At 36.4% G+C, this 23812-nt stretch overlaps 1 protein-coding gene across 1 annotated transcript in view; it reads right to left on the bottom strand.

The window, feature by feature from the left end:
• The window catches only part of LOC123936669 (A disintegrin and metallopeptidase domain 3-like), a 219908-nt gene that overhangs the window by 71460 nt on the left and 124636 nt on the right, over window positions 1-23812 (bottom strand). The window contains exons 8-9 of the mRNA XM_045997152.1: window positions 16472-16548; window positions 15833-16010 (exon numbers count right to left, since the gene is read on the bottom strand). Coding sequence (XP_045853108.1) covers window positions 15833-16010; window positions 16472-16548 — 255 coding nt within the window. The remainder of the gene's footprint in view (window positions 1-15832; window positions 16011-16471; window positions 16549-23812) is intronic.

Genomic DNA, 23812 nt, shown 5'->3' with positions numbered 1-23812 from the left:
ATGCTACATACTCTTATATCTGGCTTTTTTCATTCAGCATTCATCTGGTACATTGTGATTATTAATAATTCACTAGTGTTTACTGTTAAGTATTGTGCCATTTTAGAAATATATCCCAATTTGTTTATACATTTACCTGTTGATGATAACTTGGATTATTAAGAAATTGTAGCTATTATAAGTAAGACTATGCATATCATGTAGTGGTCTTTTTGCAATTATGTTCTTTAATTTTTCTTGGAATATCCTCAAAAATGGAATACCTGAGTCATATGGTAATTGTGTATAAAGTAGGACAAAAATGCCAGATTGCTTTCTAAAACAGTTTGATCACTCTGCATTTTTACCAAGAACTAAAAAGAGTGCCAAATACTCTACATTTTTGCCTGCATTTGGTATTATCAGTATTTCTCATTGTACCCAATCCTATTGGTCTGCATGATTATCTCACTGACATTTTAATTTGCAGTTTCCTGATGATTAATGAATGATATTGAATATCTTTCCCAATGAACATCTTTTAAAGGCTTATGGCTCGTTAATTTGGTTTCTCTTAAGTTTCCTATAAATTTTATGTTTAACCTTAACATTTAAGTCTATGCTTTAATTCAATTTTCCTGAATAAAGGTCAGAATTGATTTTATTTCTCTGAATATCCTGTCTTTTAGCACCACTCATTCTCTAGTCTTCCAAAGTCCTTATTAGTACCTTTGTGGAAAATCAATCAGCCAATTGCATGTGAGTCTATTTTGATCTACTACTGATCTATATGTCAACATTTATATCAATAATAATGTGCATTTCTATAGCAGGCATCAACAAACTATGACCTGAGATATAGCCACCTGCCTTATAAAAAAAAATGTATTGGAACAGAGTCACCTCCATTTGTTTATACATCTTCTATGCTGTTTTCATGCCACAAAGGCTGGGTGAAGTAGCTGCAACAAACCACCTGCCCCACAAATCTTAAATATTTACACTCTGGCCCATTAAGAAAAAAACAATGTAAGTCCTTCATTTTGTTCTTGTTTTTTAAAACTATGTGAGTAATCTATGATACTTCCATCTCTCCTTATAAAATTGAGAACCAATTTCCACAGGAATGTTTTCTGGAATTTTGATTGGGATTACACTAACTCTACAGATCCATTTGAGGAAAATAAACATTTTAACAACAATTTCTTTCTTTCCTGTGACTCTACTAGACTCTCTCATTAGTCCTGAAAACTTTGGTGGAAATTGTTCAATATTTTCTATGTACTAAGTTAGGTCACTTTAAAAATATATATTGTTTTTTTTTTTAATTTTTATTTATTTTTGATTTTTTTATAAACATATAATGTATTTTTATACCCAGGGTACAGGTCTGTGAATCGCCAGGTTTACACACTTCACAGCACTCACCATAGCACATACCCTCCCCAATGTCCATAACCCCACCCCCCTCTCCCAACCCCCCTCCGCCTAGCAACCCTCAGTTTGTTTTGTGACATAAAGATTCACTTATGGTTTGTCTCCCTCCCAATCCCATCTTGTTTCATTTATTCTTCTCCTATCCCCCTAAACCCCCATGTTGCATGTCCACGTCCTCATATCAGGGAGATCATATGATAGTTGTCTTTCTCCAATTGACTTATTTCACAAGCATGATACCCTCTAGTTCCATCCATGTCATTACAATAGCAAGATTTCATTTCTTTTGATGGCTGCATAGTATTCCATTGTGTATATATACCACATCTTCTTTATCCATTCATCTGTTGATGGACATCTAGGTTCTTTCCATAGTTTGGCTATTGTAGACATTGCTGCTATAAACATTCGGTTGCACGTGCCCCTTCGGATCACTACGTTTGTATCTTTAGGGTAAATACCCAGTAGTGCAATTGCCGGGTCATAGGGTAGTTCTATTTTCAACATTTTGAGGAACCTCCATGCTGTTTTCCAGAGTGGTTGCACCAGCTTGTATTCCCACCAACAGTGGAGGAGGGTTCCCCTTTCTCCACATCCTCGCCAGCATCTGTCATTTGCTGACTTGTTAATTTTAGCCATTCTGACTGGTGTGAGGTGGTATCTCATTGTGGTTTTGATTTGTATTTCCCTGATGCCGAGTGACGTGGAGCACTTTTTCATGTGTCTGTTGGCCATCTGGATGTCTTCTTTGCAGAAATGTCTGTTCATGTCCTCTGCCCATTTCTTGGTTGGATTGTTTGTTCTTTGGGTGTTGAGTTTGCTAAGTTTTTTATACATTTTGGACACAAGCCCTTTATCTGATATGTCGTTTGCAAATATCTTCTCCCAATCTGTCAGTCGTCTTTTCGTTTTGTTAACTATTTCCTTTGCTGTGCAAAAGATTTTGATCTTCATGAAATCCCAATCGTTCATTTTTGCCCTTGATTCCCTTGCCTTTGGGAAGGGAAGACGTGCCTAGGAAGACGTTGCTGTGGCTGAGGTTGAAGAGGTTGCTGTCTGCATTCTCTTCAAGGCTTTTGATGGATTCCTTTTTCACATTGATGTCCTTCATCCATTTTGAGTCTATTTTCATGTGTGGTATAAGGAAATGGTCCAATTTCACTTTTCTGCATGTAGCTGTCCAATTTTCCCAACACCATTTATTGAAGAGGCTGTCTTTTTTCCATTGGACATTCTTTCCTGCTTTGTTGAAGATTAGTTGACCATAGAGTTGAGGGTCTATTTCTGGCCCTCTATTCTCTTCCATTGATCTATGTGTCTGTTTTTGTGCCAGTACCATGTTGTCTTGATGATGACAGCTTTGTAATAGAGCTTGAAGTCCGGAATTGTGATGCCACCCACTTTGGCTTTCTTTGGCTATTATTCCTTTGGCTATTCAAGGTCTTTTCTTGTTCCATATAAACTTTAGGAGTATTTGTTCCATTTCTTGAAAAAAATGGATGGTATTTTGATAGGGATTGCATTAAATGTGTAGATTACTTTAGGTAGCATAGACATTTTCACAATATTTGTTCTTCCAATCCAGGAGCATGGAACATTTTTCCATTTCTTTGTCTTCCTCAATTTCTTTCATGAGCACTTTATAGTTTTCTGAGTATAGATTCTTAGCCTCTTTTGTTAGGTTTATTCCTAGGTATCTTATAGTTTTGGGTGCAATTGTAAATAGGATTGATTCCTTAATTTCTCTTTCTTCTGTCTTGTTGTTGGTGTACAGAAATGCAACTGATTTCTGTGCATTGATTTTATATCCTGACACTTTACTGAATTCCTGTACAAGTTCTAGCAGTTTTGGAGTGGAATCTTTTGGGTTTTTCACATACAGTATCATATCATCTGCGAAGAGTGATAGTTTGACTTCTTCTTTGCTGATTTGGATGCCTTTAATTTCCTTTTGTTGTCTGATTGCTGAGGCTAAGACTTCTAGTACTATGTTGAATAGCAGTGGTGATAGTGGATATCCCTACCGTGTTCCTGACCTTAGCGGAAAAGCTTTCAGTTTTTCTCCATTGAGAATGGTATTTGTGGTGGGTTTTTCATAGATGGCTTTGATAATATTGAGGTATGTGCCCTCTATACCTACACTTTGAAGAATTTTAATCAGGAAGGGATGCTGCACTTTGTCAAATGCTTTTTCAGCATCTATTGAGAGTATCATATGGCTCTTGTTCTTTCTTTTATTAATGTATTGTATCACATTGATTGATTTGTGGATGTTGAACCAACCTTGCAGCCCTGGAATAAATCCCATTTGGTCTTGGCGAATAATCCTTTTAATGTACTGTTGAATCCTATTGGCTAGTATTTTGGTGAGAATTTTTGTATCTGTGTTCATCAAGGATATTGGCCTGTAGTTCTCTTTTTTGGTGGGATTCTTGTCTGGTTTTGGGATCAAGGTGACGCTGGCCTCATAAAATGAGTTTGGAAGTTTTCCTTCCATTTCTATTTTTTGGAACAGTTTCAGGAGAATTGGAATTAGTTCTCCTTTAAATGTTTGGTAGAATTCCGCTGGGAAGCCATCTGGCCCTGGGCTTTTGTTTGTTTGGAGATTTTTGATGACTGTTTCAATCTCCTTACCAGTTATGGGTCTGTTCAGGTTTTCTATTTCTTCCTGGTTCAGTTGTGGTATTTTATATATCTCTCAGAATGCATTTATTTCTTCCAGATTGTCAAATGTGTTCACGTAGAGTTGCTCATAGTATGTCCTTATAATTGTCTGTATTTCTTTGGTGTTAGTTGTGATCTCTCCTCTTTCATTCATGATTTTATTTATTTGGGTCCTTTCTCTTTTCTTTTTGATAAGTCTGGCCAGGGGTTTATCAATCTTATTAATTCTTTCAAAGAAACAGCTCCTAGTTTCATTAATTTGTTCTATTGTTTTTTTGGTTTCTATTTCACTGATTTCTGCTCTGATCTTTATGATTTCTCTTCTCCTGCTGGGTTTAGGGTTTCTTTCTTGTTCTTTCTCCAGCTCCTTTACGTATAGGGTTAGGTTGTGTACTTGAGACCTTTCTTGTTTCTTGAGAAAGGCTTGTACCGCTATATATTTATTTTCCTCTCAGGACTGCCTTTGCTGTGTCCCACAGATTTTGAACTGTTGTGTTTTCATTATCATTTGTTTCCATGCATTTTTTCAATTCTTCTTTAATTTCCTGGTTGACCCATTCATTCTTTAGAAGGATGCTGTTTAGTCTCCATGTATTTGGGTTCTTTCCAGCTTTCCTCTTGTGATTGAGTTCTAGCTTCAGAGCATTGTGGTCTGAGAATATGCAGGGAATGATCCTAATCTTTTGATACTGGTTGAGACCTGATTTGTGACCCAGGATGTGATCTATTCTGGAGAAGGTTCCATGTGCACTAGAGAAGAATGTGTATTCTGTTGCTTTGGGATGAAATGTTCTGAATATATCTGTGATGTCCATCTAGTCCAGTGTGTCATTTAAGGCCTTTATTTCCTTGTTGATCTTTTGCTTGGATGATCTGTCCATTTCAGTGAGGGGAGTGTTCAAGTCCCCTACTATTATTGTATTATTATTGATGTGTTTCTTTGATTTTGTTATTAATTGGTTTATATAGTTGGCTGCTCCCACGTTAGGGGCATAGATATTTAAAATTATTAGATCTTCTTGTTGGACAGACCCTTTGAGTAGGATATAGTGTCCTTCCTCATCTCTTATTATAGTCTTTGGCTTAAAATCTTATTGATCTGATATAAGGATTGCCACCCAGCTTTCTTCTGATGCCTATTAGCATGGTAAATTGTTTTCCACCTCCTCACTTTAAATCTGGAGGTGTCTTCGCATCTAAAATGAGTTTCTTGTAGACAACATACTGATGGGTTTTGTTTTTTTATCCATTCTGATACCCTGTGTCTTTTGATTGGGGCATTTAGCCCATTAACAATCAGGGTAACTATTGAGAGATATGAATTTAGTGCATTAGCCTGTAAGGTGACTGTTACTGTATATTGTCTCTGTTCCTTTCTGATCTACTACTTTTAGAGTCTCTCTTTGCTTAGAGGACCCCTTTCAATATTTCCTGTAGAGCTGGTTTGGTGTTTGCAAGTTCTTTCAGTTTTTGCTTGCCCTGGAAGCTTTTATCTCTCCTTCTATTTTCAATGATAGCCTAGCTGGATAGAGTATTCTTGGCTGCATGTTTTTCTCATTTAGTTCTCTGACTGTATCATGCCAGTTCTTTCTGGCCTGCCAGGTCTCTGTGGATAAGTCTGCTGCCAGTCTAATATTTTTACCATTGTATGTTACAGACTTCTTTTCCTGGGCTGCTTTCAGGATTTTCTCTTTGTCTCTAAGACTTGTAAATTTTACTATTAGGTGACGGGGTGTGGACCTTTTCTTGTGGATTTTGAGGGAGGTTTTCTGAACCTCCTGGATTTTGATGGTTGTTCCTTTGCCATATTAGGGAAATTCTCTCCAATAATTCTCTCCAATATACCTTCTGCTCCCCTCTCTCTCTCTCTTCTTCTTCTGGAATCTCAATTATTCTAATGTTGTTTCATCTTATGGTGTCACTTATCTCTCGAATTCTCCCCTAGTGGTCCATTAGCTGTTTGTCCCTCTTTTGCTCAGCTTCTTTATTCTCTGTCATTTGGTCTTCTATATCACTAATTCTTTTTTTCTGCCTCATTTATCCTAGCAGTGAGAGCCTCCATTTTTTATTGCACCTCATTAATAGCTTTTTTGATTTCAACTTGGTTTGATTTTAGTTCTTTTATTTTTCCAGAAGAGCTTTTATCTCTCCAGAGAGGGTTTTTCTAATATCTTCCATTCCTTTTTTGAGCCTGGCTAGAACCTTGAGAATCATCATTCTGAACTCTAGATCTGACATATTACCAATGTCTGTATTGAATAGGTCCCTAGCCTTTTGTACTGCCTCTTGTTCTTTTTTTTATGGTGAATTTTTCCACCTTGTCATTTTTCCCAGATAAGAGTATATGAAGAAGCAAGTAAAATACTGAAAGTGTGGCAAAGACCCCAGGAAAATGCGCTTTAACCAAATCAGAAGAGACCCCAAATTGTGGCGGGGGGGGGAGAAAGGAGATAAAAATAGGTTCAGAAAAAAAAGTTAAAAAAGGAAAACAAATAAAGAAAAAATATATATATATATATATATATATATATATATATTAGATAAACTAGTTAAAAAATGTTAAAAAAGAAAAGGGTAAAAGTTAAAAAAAATTTAGTAGAAGAATAAAAAAGAAAAAAAATTGAAAAAAAAATTAAATTAACTGCAAGACTAAAGAATCATGGTGAGAAAGCCAATAGTTCCGTGCTTTGCTTTCTCCTCTGGAATTCTGCTGCTCTCCTTGGTATTGAACCTGCTCTCCTTGGTAAGTGAACTTGGTCCTAGCTGGATTTCTTGTTGATCTTCTGGGGGAGGGGCCTGTTGTAGTGATTCTCAAGTGTCTTTGCCTGAGGCAGAATTGCACCGCCCTTACCAGGGGCCGGGCTAAGTAATCTGCTCAGGTTCGCTTTTGGGAGCTTTTTTTCCCTGAATGCTTTCCGTAGAGTTCTGGAGGACAGGAATGAAAATGGTGGCCTCCCAGTCGCTGGCCCGGAGGAGCCTAGATCTCGGGGCCCGACTCCTCAGTGCGTCCTCAGACAATAGCGTCCAATCACTCCCGTCTCCATGGCCTCGGGCCATGCTCGGAGCTCACAAAGCCTGCGACCTGTTCAAGGTAAACCTGAGCTGAGAGCTCACTCCTTAGCTTGTCTCTGTAGCCAGCTTCCCCATTCTAATACCTGCAAGCTCTGTGACACTCAGACACCCCCGTTCCTTCTGTGACCCTGCGGGACCTGGGGCCACACTGACCCCACGTGGGCTTCACCCTGGTTCAGCCTCTGGAGCGATGTCCCTCAGTGTAACAGACTTTTAAAAGTCCTGATGTTGTGCTCCATTGCTCCGCCACTTGCCGGAGCCGGCCCTTCCCCCTGCAGTCTATCTTCTGGTCGCTTTGGATTCATTTCTCTGCCAGTCCTACCTTTCAGAAAGTGGTTGAATTTCTGTTTCTAGAATTGCTGTTCTTCTTCTCTTCGATCTCCCATTGTAGGTGTTTGCAATGTTTAGATAAGCTATATAGCTGATATCCTGCTACCTGATGTAGTCTCAGCCTGCTACTTTTCCACCATCTTGATTCCTCCCCAAGACATTATTTTTCTTTCAAAACAGTATGCCCTTTATTCTTTCTCCTATTGAAACTCCAGGAAAAATTTGGCTGGAAACAGTGAGGGCACACAGCCTTTCATTATTCCTAATCATACAGGCTATTTTAGTCAGTTTAGGCTCTAATAAATATGCCATAAACTAGGTGACTTAAACAATGTACCCTTACTTCTCACAGTACTGGAGGCTGGGAAGTTCAAGATAAAGGCACCAGCAGGTGTGGTGTGAAGACAGTGAATGGCTGTCTTCCTCTTATACGCTCACGTGAGGGGGCACGGACAGATCATGGATGTTTTCTACATCCTAGTTTTTATCATGAATGGGTGTTGAATTTGACCAAATGACATTTCTGGAACTATTGATATGGTCCTGTGTCTTTCTACATAAATCTGTTAAATTGTTTCATTCCTGTTCTGTTCTACTCATTTAAACCATAGTGACTCAAAGTCCCATAGATACTATAGTCTCAAAATTCTTGAAAAAGTATGAATGTTTTTAAATTATAATGGCAACTTGACTAGATAAAAAATTGTTGAGATTTTTATACCTTCCAGAGAAGCCACTCTATACACCCTAGATATACATTACACACTATCTTATAAATACTTAATTTGGCAAAGGCTAAAGCCAGTCTATTTCTCTACTTTTATTGGTGATTTTGAGGCCAAGATGCCTTTAAGATTGCTCATTATCTATTTATAAAGTCTAATATGTTAATCATATTGTATCTCAAGTTGCCAGTTTTTGATTAAGGTTTCTTAAGAATTTTTTTTTAATTCAGGAGTATTTTTAAAAATTTTATTCCTTAATAGGAATATCTTGGGTGCTACTTTATTCATTAATGACATTTTTACTATCTTGAATTGTCATTATCAGCCTTTCATACTCAGTTATTCAGGGTTCCCCAGAAAAACAGGACCAGTAGGATGTGTATGATTATTTTTTATAATTAGATTTATTATAAGGAATTGAATCACATGATTATGGAGGTTAGCAAGTTCAAAAGCTAGGAAGAAAAGGCCAGTAATCTGGAAACCCAGTAAGAATTGACATTGTACTTCAGGTTTAGAAATCATCAATTTAGAGATCCAGGGTGAGCTGAAGCTACAGTTTCAGTACAAAGGTAATCATTTGGAGAATTCTATCTTACTAAGCATGTGGTCAATCCTTTTGTTACATTCAGGACTTCATCTGATTGCATGAGGCCCATCCACATTATGGAGGACATTCTGCTTTACTCAAAGTTCATTGATTTAGATTAATCTTATTCATAAATGACCTCACAGGGGCACCTGGGTGGCTCAGGGGGTTAGAGCCTCTGCCTTCAGCTCAGGTCGTGATCCCAGAGTCCTGGGATCAAGCCCTGTATTGGGCTCTCTGCTCAATGGGGAGCTGGCTTCCCCCTCTCTCTCTCTGCCTGCTGCTCTGCCTACTTGTGATCTCTCTCTGTCAAATCTTTAAAAACAAACAAACAAACAAACAAAATGACTTCACAGTAATTCCCAGAAAAAATAACTATCTGGGCCATGTGGCCCTGTCAAGTTGACATAAATTGTAAGTTGGGGTTTTACCACAATGTCTACCATTATTCAGTAGTTCTTTTATCAATGTCTTTCATTTTAAAATTAGTTTTATTTTTCACTTACATTTATTTCCTGAGCACTTTCAAGGAATTTTTAAACAGACTATATAAAGGTAGACCATTAAACTACCACTGACCGTATCTCCAGGGTCATATTCTCTGGGTTTGAGTTTTAATGCTACATTTACCAGTGAACTTCCCAGGATAATAATTTAAATTCTCTAAATCTCTATTTCCTGATCTATAGGGAGATAATGGTAACATTAAAATTGGTTGAAAGAACTGGAAAGATTGGCTATATGTATATATATATATATATATGTGTGTGTGTGTGTGTGTATATATATATATATTTATATATACACACACACATATAAAGCTCTTAGAACAATATGTGGCACCTATGAGGCAGTATATACAGTCTTTTCATTCAATTTGGATTTTGTGTTTTTCTATCCTATACTTTATGTTTATATTTCATATACTCCATGTTTATTCCTTTCAAATTATTATTATTTTAGAATATATGTAGTTCTTTCAGGTCAAACAATTCTTGAACAGTGGGTGGGGATTAGTAACTTTTATTACACTTTTGCTTTATTATAAGAAATGGCCAATTATGGGGTGCCTGGGTGACTCAGTTGGTTAAGTGTCTGCCTTCAGCTTGGGTCACGATTCCAGGGCCCTGGAATCAAGTCCCAAGTCAGGCTTCCTGCTCAGTGGGGAGTCTGCTTCTCCCTCTCCCTGCTGCTCCTCCTGCTTGTGTATTCTCTCTTTCTCTGACAAATAAAATCTTGAAAGAAAGAGAGAGATAGGGAAGGAAGGGAGGGAGAGAGGGAGGGAGGGAGGAAGGAAGGTTGGTAAAGAAAGGAAAAAGAAAGAAAGAAAGAGGGAGAGAGGGAGACAGGGAGGGAGGGAGGGAGGAAAGAAGGAAGGGCCAATTATCTAAAAATGTTTGCATCCTTCTCTAAGAGAAGAGATGTCAATGAGACACCTGTACAGGTTCAACTGCATCAAAGGAGATGCACGTGCTCTTTCCCCCTTACTCTAAAATCAAATAATTTAGTATGGGACCCCTAGAAGCCCCTATTCAACTATTAAAGTTTCATCCACTTTGGTATTTTCATGAGCAAGACATAAACCTGTTAAGCCACTGACAGAATTGTTTGCTTCAACATCTGGTGGCATTTGACCTAATAGTGATTCTCATGAAAAATACAGATTGAGGACACCTGTTTACACAATTCTTCCATCTTTTCATTTGGTTGAAAGTTCACAATATTTGACAACTATTGTTTTTGGACTTGGTTGTAATTGTGTCTGGCTACTATTTCAATTAGGATGAGATTCGTGGTTTGCTTGTTTTGTATATTAGGAAGAATATTTCACATTAGGAAGAAATGGTTTTTAGTAAAAACAAAAACAAAAAACAAAAAAACCTCAATTCTGTAGTTCTGGATTGGTATAGAATTACAGATTGGAAATTATTTTGCCTCATTAATTGCCCCATTGCCCTTCAACTTCCAGTTTTGCTGTGGGAAAATTTCATGCCATTCTGCATTTTGGTCATATATAAGAAACCAATTTTTAAAATATCAGTCTAGAAATCATCTTAAGTAATTCTTTTTGAAAAGATTTTATTTATTTATTTACTTATTTATTTATTGGAGAGAGAGAATGAGTGAGAGAGCACACAAGCAGGGGCAGAGGGAGGAGGAGGAGCAGACTCCCCACTGAGCAGGGAGCGCAATGTGGGGCTCAATCCCAGGACCCTGAGATCATGACCTGAGCTGAAGGCAGAGTCTTAACCAACTGAGCCACCCAGGTGTCCCAATCTTAAATAATTCTGAGAATTTTTCTTAAATTGTTTTATGAGCTATTCAGTCTAATTTTCTCTATTTATTCATACTGAGACTTCTATCATCCATGTTGTTACTTTATATTTTTAAAGATTTTATTTACTTGAGAGAGAGAGAATGAGCAAGGGGGAGGGCCAGAGGAAAAGGGAGAAGCAAACTTCCTGCTTAGCCCTATGTAGGGCTCCATCTCAAGACCCTGAGATCAGCACCTGAGTGGAAACCCAGATGCTTAACCAACTGAGACTCCCCAGGGCCCAGTCATGTTATTATTTTAATTCCATTCCTTATCTCTCAAATTTCTGTCATCTGTCTTTGTTCTTTCTTTTTGTGTAATTTCTGGAATTTCATCCTTTGAAATTTCTATTGAATTTTTACATTTTTATTATCCTACTTTTCATTTCCAACAACTGTTACTTATCCACTGAATGTTATTTTTTTTTAATTTTTTTTTATTTTTTTTCCATTTTATTTATTTTTTCAGCGTAACAGTATTCATTCTTTTTGCACAACACCCAGTGCTCCATGCAAAACGTGCCCTCCCCATTACCCACCACCTGTTCCCCCAACCTCCCACCCCTGACCCTTCAAAACCCTCAGGTTGTTTTTCAGAGTACATAGTCTCTTATGGTTCGCCTCCCCTCCCCAATGTCCATAGCCCGCTCCCCCTCTCTCAATCCCACCTCCCCCCAGCAACCCCCAGTTTGTTTTGTGAGATTAAGAGTCATTTATGGTTTGTCTCCCTCCCAATCCCATCTTGTTTCATTTATTCTTCTCCTATCCCCCTACCCCCCCATGTTGCTTCTCCATGTCCTCATATCAGGGAGATCATATGATAGTTGTCTTTCTCCGATTGACTTATTTCACTAAGCATGATACGCTCTAGTTCCATCCACGTCGTCGCAAATGGCAAGATTTCATTTCTTTTGATGGCTGCATAGTATTCCATTGTGTATATATACCACATCTTCTTTATCCATTCATCTGTTGATGGACATCTAGGTTCTTTCCATAGTCTGGCTATTGTAGACATTGCTGCTATAAACATTCATTTCATTCTTATTTTGTGGATAAGATATTTTTTCTACCATGTGTCTTCCTCACCCTCTGTATTCTTTGGTACTTCAAACTTGAAAATTTTGATTTATTCTTGTCTCTATCTTTCATACTAACTTATTTTATCATATGTTTAGTGCCTCTTCATATTAGCAGTTGAGCATTTAATAGCTTATTTCAACATCTCTATGACTACATATGGAGTTTATGAACTTTTTTCCTTACACAGAATAATTCTGTCTGGGTTGTTGGTTGGGAAAATCCTACTGTTAATGTGGTTAGTTTTTGTTGTTGTTGTTTGTTTTTTATTTTGGCTGGTTTGATTCCCTCCTGAAGAGGGGGTCTTCCAATATACTTCTTAGAATGTGTAAGACCGGTTCCCAATATCCAATGTGCCAGGTTTAATTTAACCGCACTAGTTTAGTATGGTTTTCCTCCTCTATTGGGAAATACAATAGAACATCCGTGCCTGGTGTCCCCATTTCATAGACTCCCCAAGGAAAACAGCTTTCAGTGATCTGTCAGTCTACAGCAGAGACAATTAGTTAAGAAAGGAAATGAAGGTTTCTTACTTACTTATACAACTTACTTTTAACCAGTTATCTTCTCAGGCCCACCTTTAAAAACCCTAGGGGAACTATACATGCAATTCCAGAAACATCTGAATAGTAGCGCAGTATTTCAAGTTTCCTATTGCCTATCCCAATTACTAGTTTAGAATTCAGGTTTTTAAACCAGCTATCTCCTATTCATTGTCCATTGTTATTACTCCTTTCCTGTTCTTTTTGCTTCTGTACGTTTTTGCCATTTTAAAAATCCATTTTCATTTTAGGGGGGTTTAAAGAAGGGATGAGTAAATGCATATGCCCAAGATGCTTTCAACAGATAAACCCTTTACTGTATTTTGTTTGGTTTCTGTCTACTTTTCAACTCTGGATATGATGAAGTTGTTTACCTTGTTTAAGTTTTTTTCTGTTTACTTTCAAAAATATACAAATGTATTTAAGATTTTATTTTTTCTATTCCTTTTAAAAGTCTGATATAGTAAAGATATTAATTTTATATATCTGTGCTTGTAAAAGCACTGGTCATATGTGAAAGCATGCCTAACGAAACTTAAAGATAAGTCTACTAAATTCAGGATGAAAAGCAATTATTGAGTTACTTCATGAAAGATAAAATTCACATACACATATCAATACTCATTTATCTCCATTCCTGCAATGATAATTCTGATTTCTTCTTAAGTTCTGAAATTTTTGTCTCTATTTTACTTCATTATTACATTTTGTTTGTTTGTTTGTTTTTAAAGATTTTATTTATTTATTTGACAGACAGAAACTACAAGTGGGCAGAGAGGTAGGCAGATAGAGAGAGAGGAGGAAGCAGGCTCCCTGCTAAGCAGAGAGCCCGATGAGGGGCTCGATCCCAGGACCCTGGGATCATGACCTGAGCCGAAGGCAGAGGCTTTAACCCACTGAGCCACCCAGGCGCCCCTTACATTTTGTTTTGTACCCAGATTTTCCATCATTACTTGCAATTACCTTGCTCCACTACATTAGAAACTATAGTGAACAACTATTAATAGTAGTGATTTTTATTGATCAGTTTTTTAATTTGTCCACATACTAAGTAATTTCTATTTATAAACTTTTTAAATCTTTGAAATAACTATATGAATTATCATTATTATTATTTTTATTATTACTTTTTACAGATAAGAACATTTAAACACAGAAAGGTTATGTTATTTGCCCAGGTTCTTGTTGCTAAAACAGACAGACTTGGAATTCAAACCAAGGCAATTGGGACAGCATGTTATCTATATGTTGTATCATCTCTGACTTCTTGCTGATTCTGGAGGGGGATGATTTCAAGTGCTGTGTTATTTGTCTTTTCCAAAATTATGTCCATCCCTTCAGGTTCTTCCTCTGCCACAGAAGAGTATTCATGCACTCTTTTAAAGTTTTTCAATTTACTTATGTGATAGGGCTCTATTTCACAAGTGAAAATTGTTTCAATTGTGTCTCATATTGTATTACAATATGCAGGTGATTTCCAGAGTTGGCATAGAATTTGGGGTCACATTTCAGTTTCATTAAAAATCAAATTTTCATTTCTTGATATAATTACATTTTATCATTTTTTTGAGTTTCAGAAAGTGTAGTTTTATTAATCTGCTTTCATACCACTTATTGTCAAAATAAATAAAAGCAAATTAAAGCAATAAGGAGATGGAGTTCATCAAAAATTCTATTCAGGTTTCATTCATAACTATTTTGTTTTGCTTCTCTTTAATGTGATATCCAATTGTGATGGCAGTATGTGGACAGATATTCATTTATTTAACCACTGATGAAAAAATATAAAGTTGTAGAAATGAGGAGGAAGTTAAGATATATATAGATGTAGATATATATGTAGATATATATATATGTATGTATATATATATATATATATATATATATAGATATATATATGATGTAGATATATATATATGAGATATATATATCTCAAAAAGCCTTTAGAAATATGCTTACCTTTGTATGTAAGCATTTATAGTCAAAGTGTAATTTTTCAGAACTGTGGTACATTCATGCAAACTGATTAATGTGTAAAAATATAAATATGCAAGTATGACATAATTATATCAAATATGTATGTTTTAAGTTTATGCATTTATATATATACGTACATATATATATGAAAAACTATAAAGCAGTATACATCAAAATGGTCACAGTGGATACCACAGCAATATGCATTTACTTTTAGAAAATAATATTATGGTCTATACTTTTTTCCTTGAAAATGCATATGTTTAATATTTTAATAGATGTTAACATGCATATTATTTAATTGTAAATAATAGTAAGTGTAACATGATGTATTACACTTAATAGCAAAATGGAAATTTCAAGGAGGCATGTGTGGTTATATCATTTTTTGTTTGAAAAAATGTATTCGTAGGGGCACCTGGGTGGCTCAGTGGGTTAAAGCCTCTGCCTTCGGCTCAGGTCATGATCCCAGGGTCCTGGGTTCAAGCCCCACATTGGGCTCTCTGCTCAGCAGGGAGCCTGCATCCTCTCTCTCTGCCTGCCATCTCTCTCTGCCTGCCTCTCTGCCTACTTGTGATCTCTGTCTGTCAAAAAATATATATATGTATATATATATATACATATATATTTGTAAATCTACATTTGTAACTAGATATAGAAAAAAATTGGAACAAATAATCCAAAATTCTAAGCACTATTTCTAGATGATGATCTTTGGAATAATTTCTTCCCTCTTTTCTATTTTTAATTTTTTATCAAATAATAAAGAAAACATGTATTGTCAAGGAAAACACAGATAAACTAATAATAAGCAAATTTGGATATCATTATATTAATACTATGCAAATTTGGTAACAATGAAACTGTGTTCATATGCATAAAAACACCTCCAATTAGGGAAATGTGAGTACTTTGACTTTTAAATTATGTGTGATTATACCTATTACAGTTTCTAAATATTATGAGTAAACAAAAACATATTTAAAATAAACATCTTACAACAGAAGGTTTTAGTATATTATAGTCAATATCAGTTAAATTTTTCCCCAAATATAACACATTTCAATCTGAATAAATTTATTAGAAGTAACACAAATAAAGATTTCCTAAAAGGAGTTACTTACTTTTGATTTCACAAGGATCTTGTAGGACTTTTGTACCAAATGGGGCATAAGAAAATTTTCTTTTGAGGGAGAAAAATCAATTTTCTCATTATTTATTTGATAAAGCATGTGCTCATATACAGTTGTAGATTCCAATGGCTCAATGCCATAACTGACATTCTCCAATTGCAAAGAACCCCTAGATATTTAAACATATAAAAAAATAAATAAAAAGATGATTAATATAGATGTTCCACTGAGAATATAAATCACCACTAAATAAGAACATTTCATAGAAATTTATTAGTGGTCTTTGTAGTCTAAAGTCTAAGAATCATCTCTTCTTACATGGATAAACTTTCAAACTTAATTTTACCATTTTATGTCTATTATGTCATTATTGTGGTTTTAGTATGACTGAGGAATGTGAATATTCCTCATACTAGGGGGAGTTTTCCTGCATAAATTCTATGACTGCAAGCCTGGGATGGAGACAAAGAGATAGGAAAAATGATAAGAGGAGGAGGAAGAGATAAGTATATGAGAAGAAACAGTCAAAGTCTATTTTCTTTGCCTTCACTCTATCCTTCAAGATGTTTCTAAAAATTAAAGAGTCATGCAAAATTTTCAATCACGTACATCTCTGGAATATGCCATTACCTGAGCCCAGAACAGATGCTAAGCGTCACAGCTGATTTTGGAACTTCTGTGGCATATCCTTGATAAAAGCAATGGCCCTAAATGGGAGTATATGAAGATACATTCATGAATGATTTTAAATAAAGTTTTTGGTTTACCATTACTTCCTAGACATCACCAAACATTCAGATTTAGTCATTACCATATATTATTCACCAGATATCCCACTTCCTTGTTATCTACCCATAGCCTATTTCTCTTAAACCAATTTTACCTAAAAGTAATGACTCTTGCTGTTCTTCTGAAAAATAATTCTTGCTATAATTCTAGGTTATTGAAGAATTACTTTCTTATCTTTTCTTTCTCAGCCACACTTTTTCTTGTTTTTTATTTCCTAACTTGTAAACATTTTTTTTGCTTTATTCTGTTCTATGATCTTAGTTTATTTTACAGTATTATGTTTAATGACTCAGATTTTTTTCTTTTGTCAAGTTAATCTTTTAATTTGAGTATAGTTGACATTCTTGAATATATAATCTATAACTCCTAACTCAATATAAATAATATTAATTTGACTTCAGATGTGAACTTTTCACTTTTTTTCTAAGTTACCCAAAAGCATCCTGATATTTGCTCATTTTTATTTCTCTTTAATATCTCACCATATTATTTAATCTATTTAATATTTCATCATCATTAGTTCAAGCTCTCCTAACCATGAACTTTCACAGCATGAGTTTACCCAGGCCTGCCCCTAATATTTTCATTCAGTGAATATTCCCTTTTCTTGCCTTAAAAATTTGCTGATATCTAGAGTCTATCCTATTCCTTTAATGCTGTGCTATAAAAACTTCAGTGTTATCACATTCTTACCTATGAATTTGTTTATATGTTATTCCTCCCAGACATATCTCTCCATCGGGAACCACTCATTTTTTCTCAAAACTAGGCTTAACTCCCATCCACCACCCACTAATAGTGGCAGAGCTATTATCTGCCATATCTCCTGCCCCAGGCCCAGGAGCACCAGCAACCACCTCTTCCTGCACTAGTTCCAGCAGACTATGCAACAATCCCTTTACAAAAAAGGTATAATGCAAATCATGTCCCAACCTTCTACCCAACAGCAGAGAGTAGTTCAGTCTCTGTAGCTTCTGGCCTTGTGCTAAGGGAGAAAATGAGCCTCATAAGATAATTCTCAACATTCCCAACACAAAACACAAAAAGTGACCCAGATAAGAACTTTCCTCACCCATGGGGCAGAGAGAGAGTGAGAAGTACACTGACAAGGTTAGAGAAGAGACAGAATAAATGTTCTCTATCCCATGGGACCTTCATCACCCAACCCCACCTAGCAATACCAAGGCCCAGGAAAGTAGCTTTTACCACTACAGGCTGCACCAGCAATGATCTAGCAGGCATTGAGAAGAGCCAGAGAATGAATCACAATATAATAGTATTAAAAGCCCCCCCCAAAGTGAAATTGTTATAGGTACAACAAACCACAATAAATCTAAACTTAACCTGGGTTACTGTCTAAAAACTAGATTTGAATGCTAAGAATACAACCAAAAATCATATGCTATGCCAAGAACAAAGAAAATCACAAGAATGAGAAAATAAAACCAACCAATAACAATATTGAGATGAGTCACATGTTGGAACTAACAGATTTTAAAGGAGCTGTGACAATATTGTTTCTGTAACCAATTATAAATAATGTTGAAAAAATTAAAGAACAGAAAATAAATAGAAGCCATAAAAGAGATAAAAATATTTTAACTAAACAATATAATAAACAAATCTACAAAAAATATTTGATAGGCTCATAAGTAGAGTGGAGATGGCAAGGGCAGAATCAGTGAACTTGAGAACAGATCAATAGAAGTTGATCTGTATATAACAGAAGTTGATCAATATGTAAAACAAAGAAAAATGAATTAAGAAAATGAATGGAGCCTCAAGAAACTGTGGAACAATAACAAAAGATCTAAAATACATATTAGAATCTGACAAGAACAGAAAGAATTTGGGGCTAAAAAGTATTCAACAAAATAAAGGCTAAAACTCTGACCAGAAAGATGGTGGAACAGGAAGCCCTGAACCCTCCATCCCTTAAAACAACAAAACAAAACAAAAACAGAACAAACAAACAAACAAACAAACAAAAAACAAAAAAACTAATTCAGCAACAATTCACAGACAAATTTCCTTTATAAGGAAACAGAAACTAATGAAAGGCCCCTGCAGACTCTGGAAGAATGCAAAATCAGACTCATCAAGCCAATATGAAGATTTGGCATACCCATTCAACAAGGACACTGCCCCAGACCACTGCCATTTGATCACAAAAAGACACTCCGGCTTCCAGCTTGACCCAGAGCATGAGAAAGGTTTGTCCATATCTATTACCCCAATTTTTGTGAAGATGCTATCTTCACTAAAACCTGTTTCACCTGTCTTTGAGCTCTAATAGATTCAGCATGATCTAGTCATCCAGGCAAAAATGGAGACGGTGACTTAGGCTAGTAGTCACCATTGATTTCTCCCCCTGTGTCCCCACTAAACACAGAGTAAATGGACAAAAAGATGCCAGCTCTGCTCCCTGGGGAAGAAAAAGTTGATCCATGCATGCAGTTTTCTTACTTCACCAAAAGTGCCCAAAGAATCGGCATCTGTCTCACCAATCCTGCAGTACAGATGGGCCAAGAACAATATAGTTGCCAGGGTGATTACAGAGGCAGAAGCTTGTGAGGGTAGATGCTACTGATCCTCTCTCCTGTCTGACACAGAGCAGAAAAAGACACAGATGCATGTTTCCTCTTGGAGAGATAAAGATTTGGTAGAGGCCCCCATAATCATTGGCCAGGATGACTTGTTAGGATCACCTATGTGCAGGGCTGATCAGTAAAGACTGTTCAAAGAAATTAATTTTGCCTAAAGAGCAGAGACCAAAGCAGAGTCAAGTAAATGAAGGATCAGGAAAAGAAGTTTCAAACAAAAGAAGAAGATATCTCTAGAAACCAATTCTAATGAAGTTAATTTAAGTAGTTTACCTCACAGAGAATTAAGAAATGCTCAAAGAGTTAAGATGGAGGAGGGGAAGGGGACACTGAAATTTCCCATCACTTGAGCATTGCTGGGTAAATATCAAATTATTCTGAACACCCAATAAATCAATCTGAGGACAGAGAACAAACTGTCCATCTACAGTTAGAAAGAAACAGTCACATTGTGGAAGGTAGGAGCTGCACAGATTTGATTTGGGGGAGAAGAGAACTGTGGGTGCTATGAAGGGGAGGGAACCCTGATTATGGAGAGAGGAGTGAGAGAGCAAGAGAGGGAGAGAAAAAGAGTGAAAGTGTGCACAAGGCATTGCACAAGAAAAACTGTCCCCAAACCACTGACTGAGAAAAGGAGAGGGGCTGACTACTACAAGTTTTTGTAAGCAGCAGAGCTCAAAGTATGAAGTTTTAGAAGCCCACACCATCACTGGGGTGGTGCCTGGTGGGCTTAGCCAGTCGGGAAGGTGGGCAAAAGCCCAGGAACAGGCAGCACGGTCTGAGGATACCATGGGTTGAATGGGGAAAAAGAGTTCCCCTTCTTTGAGTGCATTTGGGAGTGGTGGAATGGCCTCTCCAAGGACAAAAGAATTAGTAGTGTCAATGTACTGCCTTGTTCACTAGCATAGAGAGAGAGACACCAGCTGAGGGCAGTAAATCTTGACTTTACCATAAACTGAACTGCTGTGTGGTCATGTGACTGGTTTTCAGGGACAAACTGGCACTGACCACAGTGTGTCAAGACCCCTAACAGATCGGCATGTGTCTATACTACCTGGGGCACAGGGGTGGCTCAGTTGGTTAAGCATCCAACTCTTGATTTTGGCTCAGATCATGATCTTATGGCCCTGAGATTAAGCCCCACATGGAATTCTGTGCTCAGCAGGGAGTCTGCTTAAAATTCTCTAACTCTGCCTCTCCTTCCCACTCTGCCCCTTCTCCCATAAATTAATTTAAAAATATTTTTTAAAAAATCTATACTACCCACGGCAATCTGTACATTTAATGTAATCCCTATCAAAATGCCAACATTTTTCACAGAGCTAGATTAAACAATCCTAAAATTTGTATGGGACAATGAAAGACCCCAGATAGCCAAAGAAACCCTGAAATAGAAAAGCAAAGCTTGGAGACGTCATGATTCCACGCATCAAGCTCTATTACAAAGCTGTAGTCATCGAGACAGTGTGGTACTGACACAAAAACAGACACATAGGTCAATGGAACAGAATAGAAAACCCAGAAATGGATCTACAATTCTATAGTCAATTAATCTTTAACAAAGTAGGAATAAAAGTCTTTTTCCAATAGAAAAGAAAGTCTCTTCAACAAATGGTATTGGGAAAACTGGACATCAGCCTGCAAAATAATGAAACTGGAACACTTTCTTACACCATAAATAACAATAATCAAAATAGCTGAAAAACCTAAATGTGAGATAGGAAGCCATCAATATCCTAAAGGAGAACACAGGCAGAAACCTCTTTGACACTGACCACAGCAATTTCTTACTAAATGCTTTTCTGGAGGAAAGGGAAACAAAAGCAAAAGTGAACAAGACAAAAACCTTCACAGTGAAGGAAATAATCAACAGCACTAAAAGACAGCCTATGGAATGGGAGAAGATATTGGAAAATGACATATCTGATAAAGGATTAGCATCCAAAATATACAAAGAACTTATCAAACTCAACAGCTGAAACCAAACAGTCCAATTACAAAATAGGCAGAAGACATGAATAGATATTTTTCCAAAGAAGATACCAAATGGTTTATAGACAAATGAAAAGATGCTCAACATCACTTATTTTCAGGTAAATACAAATCAAAACCACGATGAATTGCCACCTCACAATTGTCAGAATGGCTAAAATTAACAAATCGGGAAAAAACAGATGTTGGCAAATATGCAGAGAAAGGGTAACCTCTTATACTGTTGGTGGGAATGTAAATTGGTGCAGTCACACCAGAAAACAGTATGGCAGTTCCTCAAAATAAATGAAACAAGATGGGATTGGGAGGGAGACAAACCATAAATGACTCTTAATCTCACAAAACAAACTGGGGGTTGCTGGGGGGAGGTGGGATTGGGAGAGGGGGAGCGGGCTATGGACATTGGGGAGGGGAGGCGAACCATAAGAGACTATGGACTCTGAAAAACAACCTGAGGGTTTTGAAGGGTCAGGGGTGGGAGGTTGGGGGAACAGGTGGTGGGTAATGGGGAGGGCACGTTTTGCATGGAGCACTGGGTGTTGTGCAAAAAGAATGAATACTGTTACGCTGAAAAAATAAATAAAATGGAAAAAAAAAATTTTTAAATAGAACTACCCTATGACCCAGGAAATGCACTGTTAGGATTTTCCCCAAAGGATGCAAAAGTACAGATTTTAAGGGGTACATGCACCCTGATGTTTATAGCAGCATTATCAAAACAATAGCCAAACTATGGAAAGAACCCAAATGCCCATCAGCTGATGAATGGATAAAGAGAAGAGATGATGTGATTTTTTAATATATAATGGAATACTACTCAGCCATCAGAAAAATGAAATCTTGCCATTTCCAATGAGGAGGATGGATCCAGAATCTATTATGCTAAGAATAATATGTCAGTAAGGAAAAGACAAAAACTATATGATTTCATTTGTAAGTGGAATTTAAGAAACAAAACAGATGAACATATGGGAAAGGAAAAAAAAGGAGAGAGAAACAAACCATAAAAGATTTTTATTTTTTTCATAAGAGCCTCTTAGTAATAGAGAACACACTGAGGGTTGATGAAGGGGAAGTGGGTGGGGGATGGGTTAAATGGGTGACTTATATTAAGGAGGACACTTATCATGATGATCACTGGGTATTATACATAAGTGCTGAATCACTAAATTCTCCTGAAACTGATACCACACTTTACTATGTTAACTAACTAGAATTTAAATAAAAACTTGAAAAAATAAAGTACCAAACAGAAATCACAGAGCTGAAAGTAATTGAACCAAAAAATTCACTAGAAAGTTTCAATAACAAACTAGATTAAGCATAAGAAAAAATAACTGAACTCAAAGACAGTTCAGAGTAGGAAAAAGAAAACAGATTGAAAGAGTGAAGAAAACTTAGGGGACTTATGGAACACTATCAAGAAGAACAATATAGGAGTCTCAGAAAACAAAGAGAGATAAGGAAGGAATAATGTGATATGATAAAGGAGATTGCTAGTGTTATAGTGATAATCCTATTGAAATATATAAATGCATCAAATCCAAAAACTGTATACCTTAAACTTACAGAATTTTATATATGAAATATATATTTAAAAAAACCAGAAAGCTTATTCAAATAAATAGTGGTTTCAAACCCTCCAAATGTATAGAAGAAAATTAATATCCAGATATTAAAGTTCAAAAGACACCAAATAAAATGTTCCTAAAGAAATTCATATTGAGATATATTATAATTAAATTGTCAAAAGTGAAATATAAAGAGAGAATTTTGAGGCAGCAAGAGAAAAGTGATTTATCATATATAATGGAACAACATTAAGACTTTCAGAAGATTTTTCAGCAGAAACCTTGCAAGCCAAAAGTCTGTGAGATGATATATTCAAAGTACTGAGAAGAAAAAAAGTCAACCAAAAATATTATACCTTACAAATCTGAAGAAATGAATAAGAGACTTCTGGTTCCTGGTTCTGCATGTGAGAAGCTTGGAAGTCACCACTCCACCATAACAGTGTGCAAAAACCTGAACAGACTGAAAAAACAACAAGTCTTCTTGGATTTAAGAGAGGCAAGGACCCAAGGCAAAAATCACATACTCCAGGGTTGAAGAGAACACAGAGAGTTGCAGATTACTGAAGTAGAGAATCAGTAGTGAAAAGTGCTGCTGGAACCAGTACCAGGGCATGTAACCCTGATTATTATTTTTTTAAGATTATTTTTAAGATTATTATTTTTTTTTAAGATTTTTAAGATTATTTGACAGAGAGAAAGATCACAAGTAGTCAGAGAGGCAAGCAGAGAGGGAGAAGCAGGCCCCCTGTTGAGCAGAGAGACCAATGTGGGGCTCGATCCCAGGACCCCGGGACCATGACCTGAGCTGAAGGCAAAGACTTAACCCTCTGAGTCACCCAGGCACCCCTCTCATCCTGATTATAACTGATGAAATGTTAGATCAGAATGGACAAATGTGGAGTAAAAATTCCAGAGAACTCATGAGGAAACCCCACAATTTTGCGAGATTTATCTACAGCAGCTTGACAAAGATGCAACAGTAAATATTAGAGAAAAAAACCCTTATATTTTCA

This window comes from Meles meles, chromosome 2 (assembly GCF_922984935.1).
Source record: "Meles meles chromosome 2, mMelMel3.1 paternal haplotype, whole genome shotgun sequence".
Taxonomy (NCBI): domain Eukaryota; kingdom Metazoa; phylum Chordata; class Mammalia; order Carnivora; family Mustelidae; genus Meles; species Meles meles.
The sequence above is the reverse complement of the archived record's forward strand: the minus strand, read 5'-3'. Positions and strand labels throughout refer to the sequence as shown.